General features: G+C 42.9%; 1 protein-coding gene across 3 annotated transcripts; it reads right to left on the reverse strand.

The window, feature by feature from the left end:
- Positions 1-1,424: 1,424 nt before the first annotated feature.
- Positions 1,425-10,515, reverse strand: LOC136505151 (uncharacterized). Of its 3 annotated transcripts, XM_066500258.1 has the most exons (14): positions 10,422-10,509; positions 10,360-10,389; positions 10,137-10,232; positions 9,975-10,058; positions 9,591-9,665; positions 9,389-9,469; positions 8,707-8,834; positions 8,394-8,627; positions 8,084-8,258; positions 7,448-7,531; positions 6,380-6,727; positions 5,350-5,557; positions 2,253-3,732; positions 1,425-2,144 (listed from the first exon to the last, which is right to left on the reverse strand). In XM_066500258.1, the coding sequence occupies exons 1-11, from the start codon at positions 10,476-10,478 to the stop codon at positions 6,431-6,433; spliced, it is 1,341 nt and encodes a 446-aa protein (XP_066356355.1). In that variant the 5' UTR covers positions 10,479-10,509; the 3' UTR covers positions 1,425-2,144; positions 2,253-3,732; positions 5,350-5,557; positions 6,380-6,430. The 3 variants fall into 3 exon arrangements, with proteins under 3 accessions (XP_066356355.1, XP_066356356.1, XP_066356357.1); XM_066500259.1 differs by having other exon boundaries at positions 10,360-10,515; XM_066500260.1 differs by lacking the exons at positions 1,425-2,144; positions 2,253-3,732; positions 5,350-5,557 and having other exon boundaries at positions 6,550-6,727; positions 7,448-7,524.
- Between the last annotated feature and the right edge of the window lie 5,908 nt (positions 10,516-16,423).

Below are 16,423 nucleotides of genomic sequence, written 5' to 3' on the forward strand. Positions count from 1 at the left end.
AACATAGCATATAAGTGTTGCATAGTGTTATAGTAAGATGAAACCTTTTCAGTGGAGTTTCATTTAGTTTCGAACACGTGGATCAAATGGAATGCTCTCAATGGAGTTCCACTTGGTTTCCAATGTGTTGAAAACCGTATACACAAAGTTTAATCTAGATGAAAATCGTATCATCCCTCACTTCATAATTTCCATGTCATATCACCAATTTTACAGATGTGATGCTTCATTAAATTAGATTGAAACTCTCATTATATTGGGACTTACCTTACAACAGTTAGTTCGCAAACCTTCAAATGTTCATTATTACAATATAAACATCACATCTTATAAACATTAAGAAATATTTTACAAATAAGCAAGGGGACGAGGAGCATCATAAACAAGTGGTTGGGGGTAGGAGGGATGTATCTTAACCACCTTGGTTCAAGTTATACATAATCAAATGCCAAGTCGGGTTCAGGTTAGTCAAAAAATAAAAACTGATAATTTTTTTGTTTGGCCCAAGCCTGACTCGAGCCAAACATTAGGTCAAATTGATAGGAGATTGAATCAACTTAAATATGTTACTAGTGTGTGTATCTGTTGTGCATTAAAAAAAAGCGGAAGGCAAACCATTCGCCCACACAAGCACCGTGATGCGAACGGGCTCAAACGGCCAGGACAGGGTGCGTTTCACACTAAAAAGAATAAGAAAACATCAAGGCGATTTCGTTAGCCATGACAAAACTCCAACTCAGCATAATACCAATGGATGGTTGGATAATGGACTCCTAAACTCGTTTTCATGCTCTCGGCATGCTAGCTGGCACTGTCGTCAGCTCATTCTTGGCAGCATGACCTGGGGTGAGAGAGTCTGCCAAGACCGTTCTCCTCTCACCTACCTCGTGCTTAAAGCTGGCGATCGGATGAGGACCGTGCTCGGTTCACACCTATATACTTACGCCTTGTTTAGTTAGACCCCAAAGTTCAAAAAGTTGCTACAGTACCTGTCACATCGAATGTTTGCGGCTCGTGTATGGAGCATTAAATGTAGACGAAAAGAAAAACTAATTGCACAGTTTGGTGAGAAATTGCGAGAGGAACGTTTTAAGCCTAATTAGTCAATGTTTGGACACTATTTGCAAATAAAAACGAAGGTGCTACAGTAGCCCCAAATTCCCAATTTCGCGAACTAAACAAGGGCTTATATATTTACACACGAGTAGTCTGCTATGACCTTGGATCAGGATCGACTGCGGCTTAGGACGTTGATACTTGAAGGTGCAGTGCACGCACGGGCACAGCATAGCACTCCATAGCCATGAAGCTCCTCGAGATTGGCGACATGATCTTGGCCATCTAGAAACAATATTTCGTCTGTTCCGAAATGCAAATTGTTTTGATTTTTCTAGATACACCACTTTTACAATGTGTCTAGACATAATAGACATATCTAGCTAACTAGGCTTGGGCCTCTTAACATTCCCGAGTAAATGAGTGGAGCCATTTGGCACAAATCCCGACACTTCACGTCCGACACGATGGTAACAAAAATAAAAATATAAAAATCATGATTCAATCCGATTTTAAAACATCACCCAAACTTGTTGAATTTTAAAACAATCACCCAGACACACAGGAGAATTTCCGTAGAACCCCTTGAGATCCCGATAAAATTCAAGCGAAATGACTGGGTGCTAGGACTACGACGACCTCGCACTCTCACGCAGACACGTGGCATGGCAGAGAAGGCGACACGCGCCCCCAGCCCTCGCGATAGGGCGACACGCAAGTGGCCGCGCCCGCGCGCGTCGAAGCCGTGACGCACCCGGAGCTGGCCGCCATTTTCTTCTCGCCTTCTCATCTCGGTGAGAAGCAAGCGCACGTAGCTGGCCGGCCGGTGCACGTAGTGGCATGTGATGCATATCCCAGGGCCTCAAGGGGGAGGCATGCGCTCGGTGCGGCCCGCCGTCACACCAACCACGCGCGGCCGCGGCGCGCGATCCCGTCGCCGCGGCGGCACCGGCCCGGCCGTTGCGCTGCGCAGACGCATCACGTGACCGATCCAGCAAGCGGCTTGCCATCCCATCCTTCCTCCCCCTCTCTCCTCTCTCCAACGCAACGCCCAGGCCCACGTCGCGACAAAGCAGTCACAATCAACCCTGTCGACAAAAAAAAACTACATATTTAGAAAAGGAATTTTTTTGATAACAATTATATAGAAAACACTGTTATAAAGTAAAAATAAAAACATAGGTAATATATAGCACCTTGGAATTTTTGCAGCCACACAGGACCGGCCGGTCGTCTAAAGACTGAAATTGACGAACCCATGGAATGGGAGTAGTACATCTCTACTCTCTCCGGTGTCCAGTCCAGTGCCAGATTCGGAGATTCCTCTGCCAGTCAAGTCACCAATACACGATCACGGTCAAAGCCACTCACTACCCGCAACACTTCGCAAGTGAGTGCGGCCGTGGCTCCTCCGAAAGCTCCTCCACGGTCGGTCTTCTTGGACAAGTCAAGCAAGCCCCACAAAACAAAAGGCAGTGAAAATCCTTTTCGGCACATATTTCCTGTCAAAAAAAAAAAGGATGGCTGGCGGCGATAAGATGGATGGCGGCACACAAATGGAGAGATGCCATTCCGCAGATCTATCCAATCCAAGAAGTAGACACCAACTGTTCTTGCAAGACCCTCGCGATAAAAACAGACAATAATGGGGGAATTTATGCCCGCCTGCTCTACCTCTACCTCTCTAACCAATCTGAGAGTGACCTGGAAATGGGCCTGATAGCAACAGCAGAAACCTCATCCACATACCGCCCCCCTTCCCCTCTCTGCACGGCCTAACACCCCATTTCCAGTAACTTTTAACCTAAACCAGCCAATCAGCTCGCGCCAAGCGCGCGCCGGGAGAACAGTCTTTCCTAGCATATTCCCGGTTAAAACGATGCTCAAGATCTCACCATCATATATTGGCTGGCTACCATCAGTCCATCGCGCCACCGTGGCCCAGCACGAGGGTGGGAGCTTCCAGGTCAAGAGCTGTTTGCCATTCATTACCTCTCTCCGCCGCTGCTGGCTGCATCGGTGAAAAGCAGCTGGAATTGACCGGTGGCTTCACCGTGCACTTCCGGGTGTGCAAATCTGGATAAGGGTTTGAGGACGGAAGGGCTGCGACGGCTCTGAGTGTCCACGTTGATGCTGATCCGTCATCGGAAGTACAGGCGCCAACGTTCTCATGACAACGGCTGGACAAATTCTGCAAAACAAGGACAAAAGAAGAGGGTAGATTCCATAGCTCTCTCGCCTTCATGATCACGTACAATCCAGGTAAGGAAAGTTTATTTGACACATGGAAGTAAAAGCAGCCAATTATTGCATGGTGATACAGCCAAAAAGGATGAACGTAACAGGATTCATAGAAAGCCAATGCAAGGATATAGCTTCCGTCAGTAAAACTCCATTGTAAAATCTCATCCAACAAATGACAGCTTGTTGCTCATGGGCTACCATGATGAGAGCACGCTCAGCACAGATCTTATCCATCTACCAGTGGCCCAGGAATTATTTTGAATACACCTCTTTACACCTAGTACCTCTGCTGATTGCATCACCTTCCTCTGAACTATCAAACCACGAGTGTTGAATAAGCCCGATTACATGACTGGTCAACATGGAGAATTGTATCTGCAAGGTTTTGCGGGGGTAGCAATTCACCAAACTCTTTTTTTTAAGTTGTCAAGCCTGCAGCAGAAGAGTAGAAAAATCTCACAAATTGCTGGGTGGACTACAAACAATTCGAGCAGTTAATTAAAAAAACCCATTAACAAATAAATAAATGCTCATATGACAAGAACAGTAAGTCAAATCACCAAAGCACTAAAAAATGTATACACGCCAGACACGCGCACACATGACATGCATGGATAAGCAAAGCAATGACAAACCTGAAACCACAAACATACTGATGGAACCACGTGGGCAGCATATGTTCAATAAAATGCAAGTCAACCTCTTCTGCCAGTCTGTCTTTCAGCCTACCCATATTGGTGGCATCACATCAGAGATCCTACAGGATTTGATTTTTTGTAGATTTGCAGGTAAATAGTCAATGTGGTTAGATTTGATTTTTATGACACGTCACAGTAGATTTGTAGGTAAATAGTCAATTTGTTAGGCAACTTACATTGTTCAACAATCACTTGTCCCTCTCTGCCAACCCTGCTCAACTGACTCCAAATCATTGTTCTTGTGATCAGACATAACTTTACCAATTGCACCAGGATACGCAAGGCAGGCAAAATCCTAGGAGTACCTGAATAAAAATCCTCTCTTGTTTCCATTGTCTGAATGTCGTTTTTCTTTGAAGTAAAGATCATTCCACTCTATAATATACCTATTACTCTCTCCAATTCCAAAATTATTGTTGTTTGGAGAAGGTTCAGGTTAAACTTTTAAAACTTTGACTATCAATGACTTCTCAAATACTTAGTTTGAAGGCACTAAGACACATGCATAGATTAGTCTTAAAAAGTACCTCAATGAAATTATATATATTTGTTGATCTTTTGTATCTAGTAATAGAAAATTATAGTCAAAGCTAAGTTTTGGAGACAATGTCGCTGTCCAAAATGACAAGAATTATGGAACTGGAGGGAGTAACTAGCAAGCAGTAACAATAATGAGTGATAATATGTACATAAGTTCTTGCATGTATACACACATTGCAGGAGGTAATGTTCCATGGCAACTTGTTTCATGATCACTTCAGAAAAACAAGCAAGCACTAAAGGCCATGGAATCGATATAGATTGTTGACCTAGCATTTAGTGGATAAAGGCACACTCTTCGAGGGCAATATCTTGCACATTCCTGCAACTAGATTTGCAAGATCTTGTCTACTTGAGTTTTTCTTTCTTACCTGTGCAGAAATACTGAAAGTCTCAAGTAGGCTAGATAGCCTGCCACATTCTTGCAAGATCTGAACATCACACAAGCAGCAAAATACATTCTGGGAGAAGCTAGGTTGCAACAAAGAAGCGGATCAAGTATATATAGACAGGCTCGGGGGGGTGGGGGTGGGGGGGGGGGGGGGGTGGGGGGGGGGTGGGGGTGGGGGGGGGGGGGGGGGGGGGGGGAGAAGACATAGCAGGTGATTTGAAAGGGAAATGCATTGCCCTCACAATTTCAAAGATAAGACTATCTTCAGTGTTTTTTCTTAATACGGGAGGACAGCAAGTACAATAACTGTATCTAAATCTAATGAACGAACAAGTTCTGCCATAAGACAATAGTCTGGATGATAGTTTGGTGCCAACACACCATCCCATCAGCTGCATATCCCGGCATCAGAAGATTTACCATGTCATGCTTCTGAAGAATTTGCAGATAACTTCCAAGCAATTATGGCCATGTTCCTTGGAGAAATGGTAGGATCAAACAGCGGAAACAGCAATGCTTCAACTAGGTTGCTTCGCTCTTGAAGATACAATAACCGATCAAGTAAAATATATGTTTCCACCAGTGGACCTAAAGCAGCTCGAAGGCACCAAAAGGGACCTATATATTCCTGCAAGAATAAGAAAAACAGTCAGATTAGAAATTTGATATGATACGTGTATCTTTTTGTGTTATAATATCAGGGGGGAAAGCAGTCATATTTCAACCACTATTCTTTTATTTTATGAATATAAAGCAGTTGGAAAGGCATTTGGACGGACATGTTTTCTTGTTAGCTCTTGTGCACATTTATATGGTTCATATGAGCATAATATAATATATGATATCTGTTACGAATAATGGAGATTGAATTGGATGATTATATTGAGACCCAATGGGGACTACATATAGAGTACATGGAGAGACATAAGAGGGAAACCCTGGACTAGAAGATTACACTAATACCCTTGACTATTATACCTTAACAATATCTCCAACTACTGCAAGGCATAACATATCGTACTTATCTCATTCTAGACTACTGTCACATAAGCAAACACATGTTGTTAATCTGCCTTATGTCTTCTTCCAGTATTAAAACATAACAATTTACTATGATTTGCATAACTCTTGATACATTCCATCAACACACCTACCAGAAACACAGTGATGTAATTCCAATTTAAAGTACTATTGAAGAAATTGATAGCCAAAATGGGGCCTTTACAAGGATTTCCACACTAGTGTGTTAAAACTGAAATGACCTCAGCAAGCATACTTATCAATGTATACCAAGGATTTGCTTACCTAACGCATCGTGTAAGACAAAGACAGAATAAATAACAAATAATTTTGCTTCTATTGACAACAAACAAATAAGTGAAAATAATCAGTACTTGGAATAATACTATCACAAGATAGATAATAAAAAGGGTGTCCTGATAAAACCTACAGAGAATGGTTGCACGTCCTTCCATATTTCAAGAAGACTCGCGTCTTCCACTTAGCCACAGCCAAGGCGACCTAATCCAAATAATGTGAAATCTTTGAACAGGGTGAACTTTTGACATGCAGTATGATGGATGTCATCTGGCCCTGTGTCAACTCCATATATGACTGAATCAACATCATTTGTGTTCTTGTTTTGTTCCTTTAAAGTTGAACAGGAGAAATCATCAATTTTCTTTGTAGTCATTTGTGATTCCACAACTTTCCGAAGCCTCTGACGTCGAAGAGCTTTTCCTTGCCTTCCAACTGATGGACTCAACCTTGACAGTTCTGGAAAATATTTCTCAAGTACCTAGAGCAAAAACATATAATCAAGCGAAGCCATAAATTTGAATGATACAAAAAACAAATTGCTAGTTTACAAATCCAAAACCCAAAAGGTATCTTCCTTCATGTACTATCGACACCAAAAAACTTCTCACCTGAAATTATACTCAACACATTTATGAACCATCAACCCACTTCCATATGCACAAGGCCCAAGGCACAACTATGTGTACTCTAAACAGGAAACCAAAAATAATACACCTAAACATTTGGCACTGACGAAGGACCGACGATTGGTATGCAGTGTGGCTAGCTTATCGGCATGTGTGGTGAATGTATAAACTATGTGGTCTTTCCGAGAGAGCTAATATGTCAGTTTTCTAGATAAGATCATGAGGTAAATTGGGAATGTCACAAAAGTTGCTGCTGGTGACCAGTCTATAAGCCAGCTTACAGTGTCATGTTCGTCAAGCTAGCTGAATATTACATTCAAACTGTTGCTTAACCACAGATAAGAATGCATAGCATGAAGTCTAAATTTATATGAATGAACTGCTGATACAATGCAACTAGGTAAACAAGAACACATACTCATCAACAAGTCCACTATGTCCAGAACCTTTCTTCAGAACAAAATTGAACATGAGGATAAATGAATGGACAAACATAAAGCATCGAGTTAAATAGCCAAAGTATTATATAAGTGAAAAGGTCAAAACATTTGTTTAGAAATAACAACATTTACCATTTGAAATGCAGCTCGGAAGGCATGTACATCAAAATTTTGCAGTGCAATGTCCATGGTGAGATTTCTCCATCTCTCTGCGCTCTAACATGATTAAAAAATATTAAATAAAGAGCTTTATAGAAAAAATATCACTACATTTCGATAATTTCAAAGGATGAATCCTTAGTAGTATTGTAGACCAAAAATGTAAAAGAAAAATGCTTGCAATTAATCAATTCAAACTAGAGATACAATCAAAGTACACTAATTACCTAACACACAAGTGATGTCACAAAATACTGCAATTAACTTTTACTTTTATTAGGACAAGTAACTATTAGCTCTATAATACAACATTAAATACATATACTTAACATAAAACAGATTAATAAAAAAACTTGCAGAGGCAAAGATAAGTATCCTGTAATTTAGGTCAATAATGTTTTAAGCCACAAAATTGCAGACATACAAGTATCCACAGAGGAAACACAAAGCTTCGATAAGCTTATGAGAATTTTTTTTATTTCTAAGTCCACCAAACAGATACCTCTTTTGGTATCTTGTTTATGCTGAGTGCCTTCAAACATGAATTTTAACAATATGAGATGTTTCAAAAAACAGAAGGCAACACTAGATCATGAACTGCTATCATACCTGACAAGCAAGGTCATGGATGCTTTTCCCTAGCACCAGTTCAGACAGTTTGGCAGCCTTGCTCATAGGAAAACCAGGGCAGGTGTCTGTGTCCTCATTAGAATCCTCAGAAAGCAAGTTGTAACAGCAGCCAACACTTACCAATGCTTTTACTTGTTCGCAGGACAGAAAAACTCTGTTAAAAAAGATAGTAACATTCTAAAGACTTTCATCAAGGTACAAACTGCTTTTATTCAAGATGCAACGTTTAGAAAGCTTGGAGAAAGGACCACACTCCATGGCCATGTTCTCATACTTCACAAACACCAACCTTAGCATGTTAACTGAAAGATCACCACATGCATGAAGACCAGCTAGGATTAATGGAGGGCTGCCTTGAGTTGGTTCCTGGATTTGAGTGATTTTCTTAGTAGAAGCCTTAGTTTCTCTCACGTGTTCACCATGGTCATCCTTACATGCATCTAACGTGACTGCTGCCAATGTGTCACTAGAAAGACCATGACAGGTGACAGTCCTAGGTACCGTGAGCAGTTGCTTCTCCACACTACAAAAAAATAATAGGCACAAATTAGATATGAATCCAAAGGTAGTAGAACTGAAATAAAACTTGATGAAGGTTGCACCATTTAGCAGCATAGTGCTTCTTTATTCTCTCTGCACGAGCAGTTGTAACTGATGCATGGTGTGATGAAGCATCTATCGCTACAACAGGGAGTTGGTACTCAAAAGACAAAGACTGTGCGAGATAACCCTGATAATATTAAATAAGATGAGAAAAAAGATAAATACATGACATAACACATTACTGCCGAAACTAGGTTAAAGCCGATCATTTCTTTCATTTAACAGCAACAGAAAACACAAGGCATTGCCATACATGTCTACAACAAAAACCAAATGGCTTGACTTGTGCATTTGATTCCAATTTGCAAATAAGTCAACAAAATAACAGACAAGTCCATGTAGGCCATGTTCTTCGTAGGTTATGACTATTTGAAAACGAGTGAAACAGTCCCTAATTTGGCTTCCTAGCTCATGACTTCCAAAGTATCATGCAATAAAGGCATAGCTTATGAAATATGGACATATATAAAGCACAGCATATGCCTTTTCCTGTATCGATTGGGACATTCCAGCTCAGGATTGGTGATGAATACATAAGCCTAATATTTAAGATGGCACAATCGCAAGTTCACAACCAAAAGGAATGAAGAGGAATGCAAACTGTCCAAGTATTAGAAAGACAATTGTGTTCACTTGAAATCTGGTTACAATTGCACAGATGCTTGCATGCATATGACATACCTGGCCAGAACCTACATCAACCACTGTCTTCGCTCCACACTTCTTTGCAATTGCATGAACCACTGCAGCTAGATTTTCAATCTGAATAAAGCAATTTCTTCAAACATGAGAGTGCAAATAACAAATGAAAATAACAACATATTTGCAAATAAATAAGAGAACATAGCAAGTTCAACAATCAGTATGAAGCCGGATTACCTACTTCATGCTTCTTCTTTGAGTTCATGCCTTGAGCGAGAACAGTGCCAATTGGGGCTACATGAATATCAGATACAAGCTGCAAATTTTCAAGGAAAAAAAGCATATCAAGACTAAAGCTGATCGACAAAATTGACAATCTCTTAACCAAAATGACAGCAAGGTGATCCAAGTATGGAATGCAAACAGATATTAAGAAAAACTAATCTGATGTACTGAATTATTCTGTGCACTGAAACCAAGCAACATGACTGCAAACGGAGCGCCTACAAAAAACTTGGATATAAAGTGCACAAACTCAAATGCTGCTGAAACACAATATTCTCAGTGTTCTACCTGTACCGAGTTTAGTTGATAAATGATAATATAATTTATTCAGGAAACCTACCGATTGTGGAGCCTTCTGCTCCCGTGGAATAACAAGCGACCTAGCAGTAAGCACAAACTTTCGCAGTGTAGCAGGCCAGTGTTCCTTCACACCAATAGAAAGTAAGATACATCAAAGTCAAACTGGCAAGGGCATAAAATAGCAACGATGGACTTGAACTACCTGGACGCATCCGGATGGCAGCTTGAGCAAGCTCTCGACAGGCTCCCGCCGGAGGCACTCCATCCACTCGGCGTCCACTAGCTCCCACAACCTGCCCTGCTCGAGCCGAACCACACAGGACACAAACTCTCAGCAAACAAACCCTCCAATCGGCCGATAAAACTCCGAAGAATTCAACGGGGGGGGGGGGGGGGGGGGGGGGGGGGGGGGCGGCAATGAGGACCTTGAAGAAATTGACGACGTGGGCCTCGAGGAGCGGGCGGTGGTGGCGGAGGAAGTCGGCCAGGGCCTCCATCCACTCGCGGGTCCGCTCCGCCGTCTCGCACGAGTACGCGCCGCCATCGCGCGCGGGGGAGACAAGCGGTGAGAGGAAGCAGAGCCAAACTTCCCAAGTGAGGTCCGATCCGGCCAGCGAGTCGGGCTACTTTCCAGTGCTCTCCTGTTGGGCCGTGTTGGCCAAAGGATGACCTGGGAAGAAAGCCCTGTTCGTTTACTGGGCTCGTTGTTTGTTTGTTTTTTTTCTTTTTTTAAACCCATTAACGAAAGAGGTTGTGCCGAATTCACAGGCTTGCTGTGGAATTCATTTTTTAGACTGTTCATCGATTACACTCGTCGTATTTGGAATTCAGAACGAGCTGATTTCGAATAGCTGATTAGAAGTAAAACGAGGGTGCTTGGTATAAATGAACCGACTATAAATGGATCTGTTCGACGGCGGATTACACATATCTCACAAAAAAAGTTTGGCATGGTTTTCACGACATATCTTGATTTTTTTTTCTTTTTTGCAACTTACAGCTAGGTACATAGACACATAGTGAAAGTACGTGTCAGTCGTGATCGCAAATTGAAACAATGAACACTTTGCCCGGTGCAAACCAAATCACACCATTCTTCGCTTAAAACACAACCACGTACTACCAACAGAGTTGAGTTTATAAGTTCTGGGGCACTTTGCAAACTGGGCATTGTACAACTATATATGTGTCCAACACGGGACTGGCTGCTAGGCATTTTTGTCCAATGCTCACCAAGTGACTTCAAATCATCCACAAAAGTAGAGAAAACGGCAAGTTTAGTGTGGGATGACAGCAGGTTAAAAGAGGACAAAGAACAAGACTTGAACACACGTACGGGAGGCAAACCCCACATCCTGGAGGAATCTGGATAAATCTGGAGGAATTTGTGAGAGAAAAACACGGTTTCGGATGAAAAAAGAAACGGATCAAACCAGGTTTAAGAGCACGCGAACGGAGCCTACTAGTGTACCAGGATTCCATTGGGCAAACCTTAATGAGTACAAACTACAAACTTAAAGAGCATACATTCACGAGGGCCTAAGCGCCCCAAATCCAGAATACGGACCAAATAGCTCCAGCATACAGCAAAATGGCTGAAACAAACGGGTAGGGAACAGCTAATTGAGCCACAGATAGGTGGCGTCATTGCCAGTAGCAATAATATCTTGCGTGGTCCGTGGCGCTACTACACAAAGCATTTTTAGGGGCGGCTGGTAACCCTTTGTAGGGGCGGTTTGGCCAGCCGCCCATACCAAACCGTCTCTACAAATCATGTATTTGTAGGGGCGGTTCTCAAGCCGCCTCTACAAATCTATTTGTAGGGGCGGTTGGTGATTGAGCCGCCCCTACAAATCGATTTGTAGGGGGCGGCTGGCATGACGAACCGCCCCTACAAATCTATTTGTAGGGGCGGCTCAATCACCAACCGTCCCTACAAATCTATTTGTAGGGGCGGCTGTAGTGCCAGCCGCCTCTATAATACCTGTTTATAGGGACGGTTCAATCTAGAACCGCCCCTACAGTACGTTTTCCCGCAAAAAAAATTCAAATTTACAATTCAAATTCGACCAGAACTGTTTGTTTCCGCGTATTCCATCCAGCGTTCGCGTTGCCGAACGCTCCGTGACCAACATTCCGAACAGCGTTCGCGTTGCCAAACGCCCCGTGACCAACGTTCCGAACGCGACTACCAGCACAATAGTATTATATAAACTACAATTACAAGTCCAATTCGTAAGGATATATACAATCCATCATTTAATATACAAATTCCATAAACATTGTTATCAACGTCCTAGAGCTAGCCTTTCAGTCTCACGAAGGTGTTGGTACTGAGGATTTCTACCTAAGTCAGACTCTCGGTCATGGTAGGCGCCTTTGACATGTACAATCTGGTCCAATATGAAGTTGCAAAGGTCGCTGACGAGCTCTAAGAGTTGGTCATCCTTGTATGGGTCTTTTTTCATTCCTTTCTCTTCTCTCCACTACAAGAAAACAAGTTTCGGTTTAATATTTCATACCATGTACGAAGTTTTTATACTACTGATGAAGAGGTTCAAACTTACCCTTAAGGGGTGTCTCCTGTAGGCACTGGTGTTACTCATCATAGAACATATATAGTATCCACAATGTACACTCACAGGCCTCTGCTTGGGGCACTGTGTGTTTTGCATATGAAAATGTTAGGTAATGCTTTTGACAGACATGTAACGGAGTACTGAAGAAGTAAGTTACACTTACTGCACATAGTATTTTTATAGCCAGCTTTTCCTTCCTCGCTGGATCATGCCTTCCGTGATGATGAGTGACATAGAACCTAAATGCCATGTTCGAATTATTTTAGCAAATACAACTTGTTAGTATCCATAAGTGAACGTTACAAGTATGTATACAAACATATAAGCTAATGAGGATTGTCGATATGTATACGTCTTGAAAATCAATATGAAGTCTTTGTATGTCGTCGGGTCCTTATCTATTGAATCAAAGACCCATGCCATGCTCCTCCCGACATCGACGGCTATACAAATCCAGTGATTGATGCATGGATTTAATCATAGAACTAGATAAGCTCTTTTGCATCGAATAAAATATATCAAACAAAGCTTTAAGTATATAGTTGAACTTACTCGAAGTTGTATGGTAGCCATATAGTAGAGTGTTGTTGTAGATTTTTTAAAGCCAGAGCAATGTATGCCGCAACCTTAAGGGACTCTTCCTTTAGTTTCGCCGTACGGATGCGCTCTTTCTCCCGAAGAGTCTTTGCAACAGTTAGCTCTTTGGCATCCAGTGTCCACTGTTTAGGGTAATTAAAATTTGGTTGGGCTATAGCTTGAGGGTCTACATACCTGGCTTTCAGACTTGGCATTTGTTTGACAATGTGCACTTGCATTCTACAAATCACGGCGTAGGTTAGTTACAACAAAATTAAAAGATTACATTCATATCATATCGGGAGGACAAGGACTTACAAGCACCACGTGCGAATTAGATTCATCTCTATTTCTCCCAGGTGAAAGCATGTGTGCATGTCATTGAAGTCAAAGACAATTTTTCCGGCTGGGCTTCCAAATGTGCTGGTGGGGAAGCATGCTTGTACGAGATCTATGCTCGTTGGGAGAACACGCAAGTACCAATCATGGAACCTTCTCATTCCAAGTGGTAGGCGCCGGATGTCCCGGTTTGGTATAAAGGGCTTGCCTCTTTCATATGTTTTCGAGTAATCCTTTGACCATTTGATGTCATCAACATTTGGATACTGCTTTGCAATTTGATGGAGTTTGCTAGTTACGGCCTCCTAAGAACCCCATTTTGGGACTTGTTTAACTTGGTTCTCAGGCTTGAACTGGTCATGTGAATACCACTTGGACACCGACGAGACGTCTTTCACCGGAACATAAACTGGCCTTATGTTGATTGGAATCTTCTTTCAAAGTTCCCATTCAGGCACGTTCTCGTCTTCTTGTGCATCACCTTCTTCAAGAGGCACTCGTTGTTCATGTATCGAATGTGCTTGTTGAGAAGACTGTGGCATCTCATCATGCACTTACTTGGTACGAGCTAGAGAAGGTTGTGGCATCTCATCAGGCACATGCTCGCTAGGAGGCAGGGAAGAATGTGGCATCTCAGGTACATGGTGGTCACGAGACGGTGAAAATATCTCCCCAACCTCAACAACTCGCTCCAAATTTGGGAGAGGGGGAGGCGGCAAAGAAGCAGTCAATATAATGTCCCATTTGTGCCAGAGGATGAACTGCCCAATAACATCTCCGAGTAACACCAGCCCCTCAGGAGTTGCGTAGTCTATCCTCCACTGCATGAACTCGGGCTTCATGGTATGCACCTTGACCCTAGTGTAGTCCGGCGATATCTTATTATTGTAGTGTAAGCCACCGGGAGGATGTGCCACACCCGTTGCCACCTCCATCACAGTGTTCTATCGGCCGCTTAGAAACACCAAGGTGCAACTAGTTGGTTCCCGTATGCGATTGATGGGGGTTGAGACTACATTGGAACCTTGGCTGCTAGGAACTTTCGAAGGGCTACCAACTAATGCCAGTTCTCCCGGTGGCGTCACTAACATCCATGGCTCCATAGACAGTCCTTGCTCCTCCAGTGCCTTCGCAACTAGAGCCTTCACTTGGAGCTCAAGACTAGTCTCCCGGTCTCGGCCATATTTCTTGTACATGTGCCTGTCCTCTTTGAATCCTTGCTTCTAGGTCGTCCTTTTCCCTAGCCCCCTGGTGCGGCCTGTGTGCTCCTTGTTTCCCAAGCCAAGGCTAAGCTCGTCCCTCTCTCTAGAAGGATTGAAGGAGCCCTTCTCCTTGTCTTCAGCATATTTCAGTATCTTTGATACCGCCTCTTAGGTCTCCGGCTTATCAAACTTAAGATTACTGCCGGATGTTTCTGTACTCCTCGCATATATCCAGTTCTTTGAGCGTACCTTCAGATTCGTCACATCGATATTCCCAGCAGCTGCGGCCTCTTTGTCCATCTTCCTAAACTGCTCTTCCTTGGTATAGTAGCCACTGGGGCCTAGATGATGGTGGTGTTTGTTCCTCTTCGCCAGCTCGGTGTTACGGGCACTGAGCTCTAATGCCTCCGGTGAAGTCTTCTGAGCCACGAGCTCCTCCCATTGACTAGTAGTTATTTTGCCGAACTCTTTGAAGGGAGTTAATCCCTTTTGGATATACTTCGTGTTGAGCTCCGACCTCCAACATCGGAATACCTCTCCCATCATCCTGAAAGCATTTTTTTACCAGTTCGTGCTTACCCTCTGGAAATCTAAAATTGACCCTCAGGTGCCTATCCTATAGTTCATTCTTTTTGTTCTCTGGTACCTTTTTCCAGTTAGGGATTGCTGGGTTCAATTTATCTCTTACTAGGGCTCCGATCGCATTACGGAATCGTTCTCTTAATTCCTTTGGCTCAAGGACCTCCCCTGCTGGCCTGACCTCCATTATCACATAGCATGCCTTATCTGGATATAGATTTCCTTTTCTATCCCCTCATTTTCTCTTAGGCTTGGTAGTCATGGTTGTGTCTTCAGGTTGTGGAGCAGAGGCATCGTGATCCGTCTCTGTGGTTGTTGCCTCTGCTCTCCTTTCCTCTACTCCATCTTGTCCAGCAAGATGTCACGGACGTCGACGTTGTCTTTTCCGAGTTTTAGGAGGGACCTGTATATACGACAGGTCAAAGTGTTAGCAGAGGTAACACAGCCAAAGCTTTAGCAAAATTTACAAGATAAGGCTTTCTACCTACCTCCTCGTTCGGGTCAAAGTCCTTGTCCAAATCTTCCTCTGTTGGCCTCCTTCTGGCTTCACATGGGAAAGGATTCTTGGGACTTACATATCCCTCTTCTGAGTCATCATCAGCATCATCCTCTTCTTCTTCGCCTTCAGTAGCCTCTCCTTCGGGGCCTTCCTCCTCGTCACACTGCTCCTGAGTAAGCATCACTTCTAGATCATTTTGTACCTCCTTATTGAACTGTTCCTGAGTAAGCTGGTCCTCTAGTGCTTGCTCCTCAAGGTTTGGCTGCTCATCATGCTCGGGGCATCGGGCTGCACTGTTTGGTGTCCACAACATTATTTTGCGCTTTGTTCTAATAGATGCAAGAAAGTATACTTTAGGTACGTGAGAAGGTATAAGAAATAAAAAAGGTCTATAAACCAAAGTAGTCCAATAAAACAACAATATATAAAAAACGAGAAGTAGCAGTGGTAGAGGCCTCAGAAACATGTCAAACATCATCTGATCTTGAACTTGGAGCATCAAGGTATCATAACAGAGAAGAGAGGAGAAGGTAATGTAGGGGCGGCTACTAATAATGCCAAATTCCTCACAAGTTCTTGATCATCAGCTCATATTCCATATAATGTATGGACTTGGACAATTTCATCATCGGCAAAACAAAGGAGAGGAGAGATTTGGCAAAAAAGCAACAGCTGCTTAACAAACATAGAGAGCAAAAGGTGTAAAAAAAGCAGC

The sequence above is a fragment of the Miscanthus floridulus genome, chromosome 14, assembly GCF_019320115.1.
Source record: "Miscanthus floridulus cultivar M001 chromosome 14, ASM1932011v1, whole genome shotgun sequence".
NCBI classification, from domain to species: Eukaryota; Viridiplantae; Streptophyta; class Magnoliopsida; order Poales; family Poaceae; genus Miscanthus; species Miscanthus floridulus.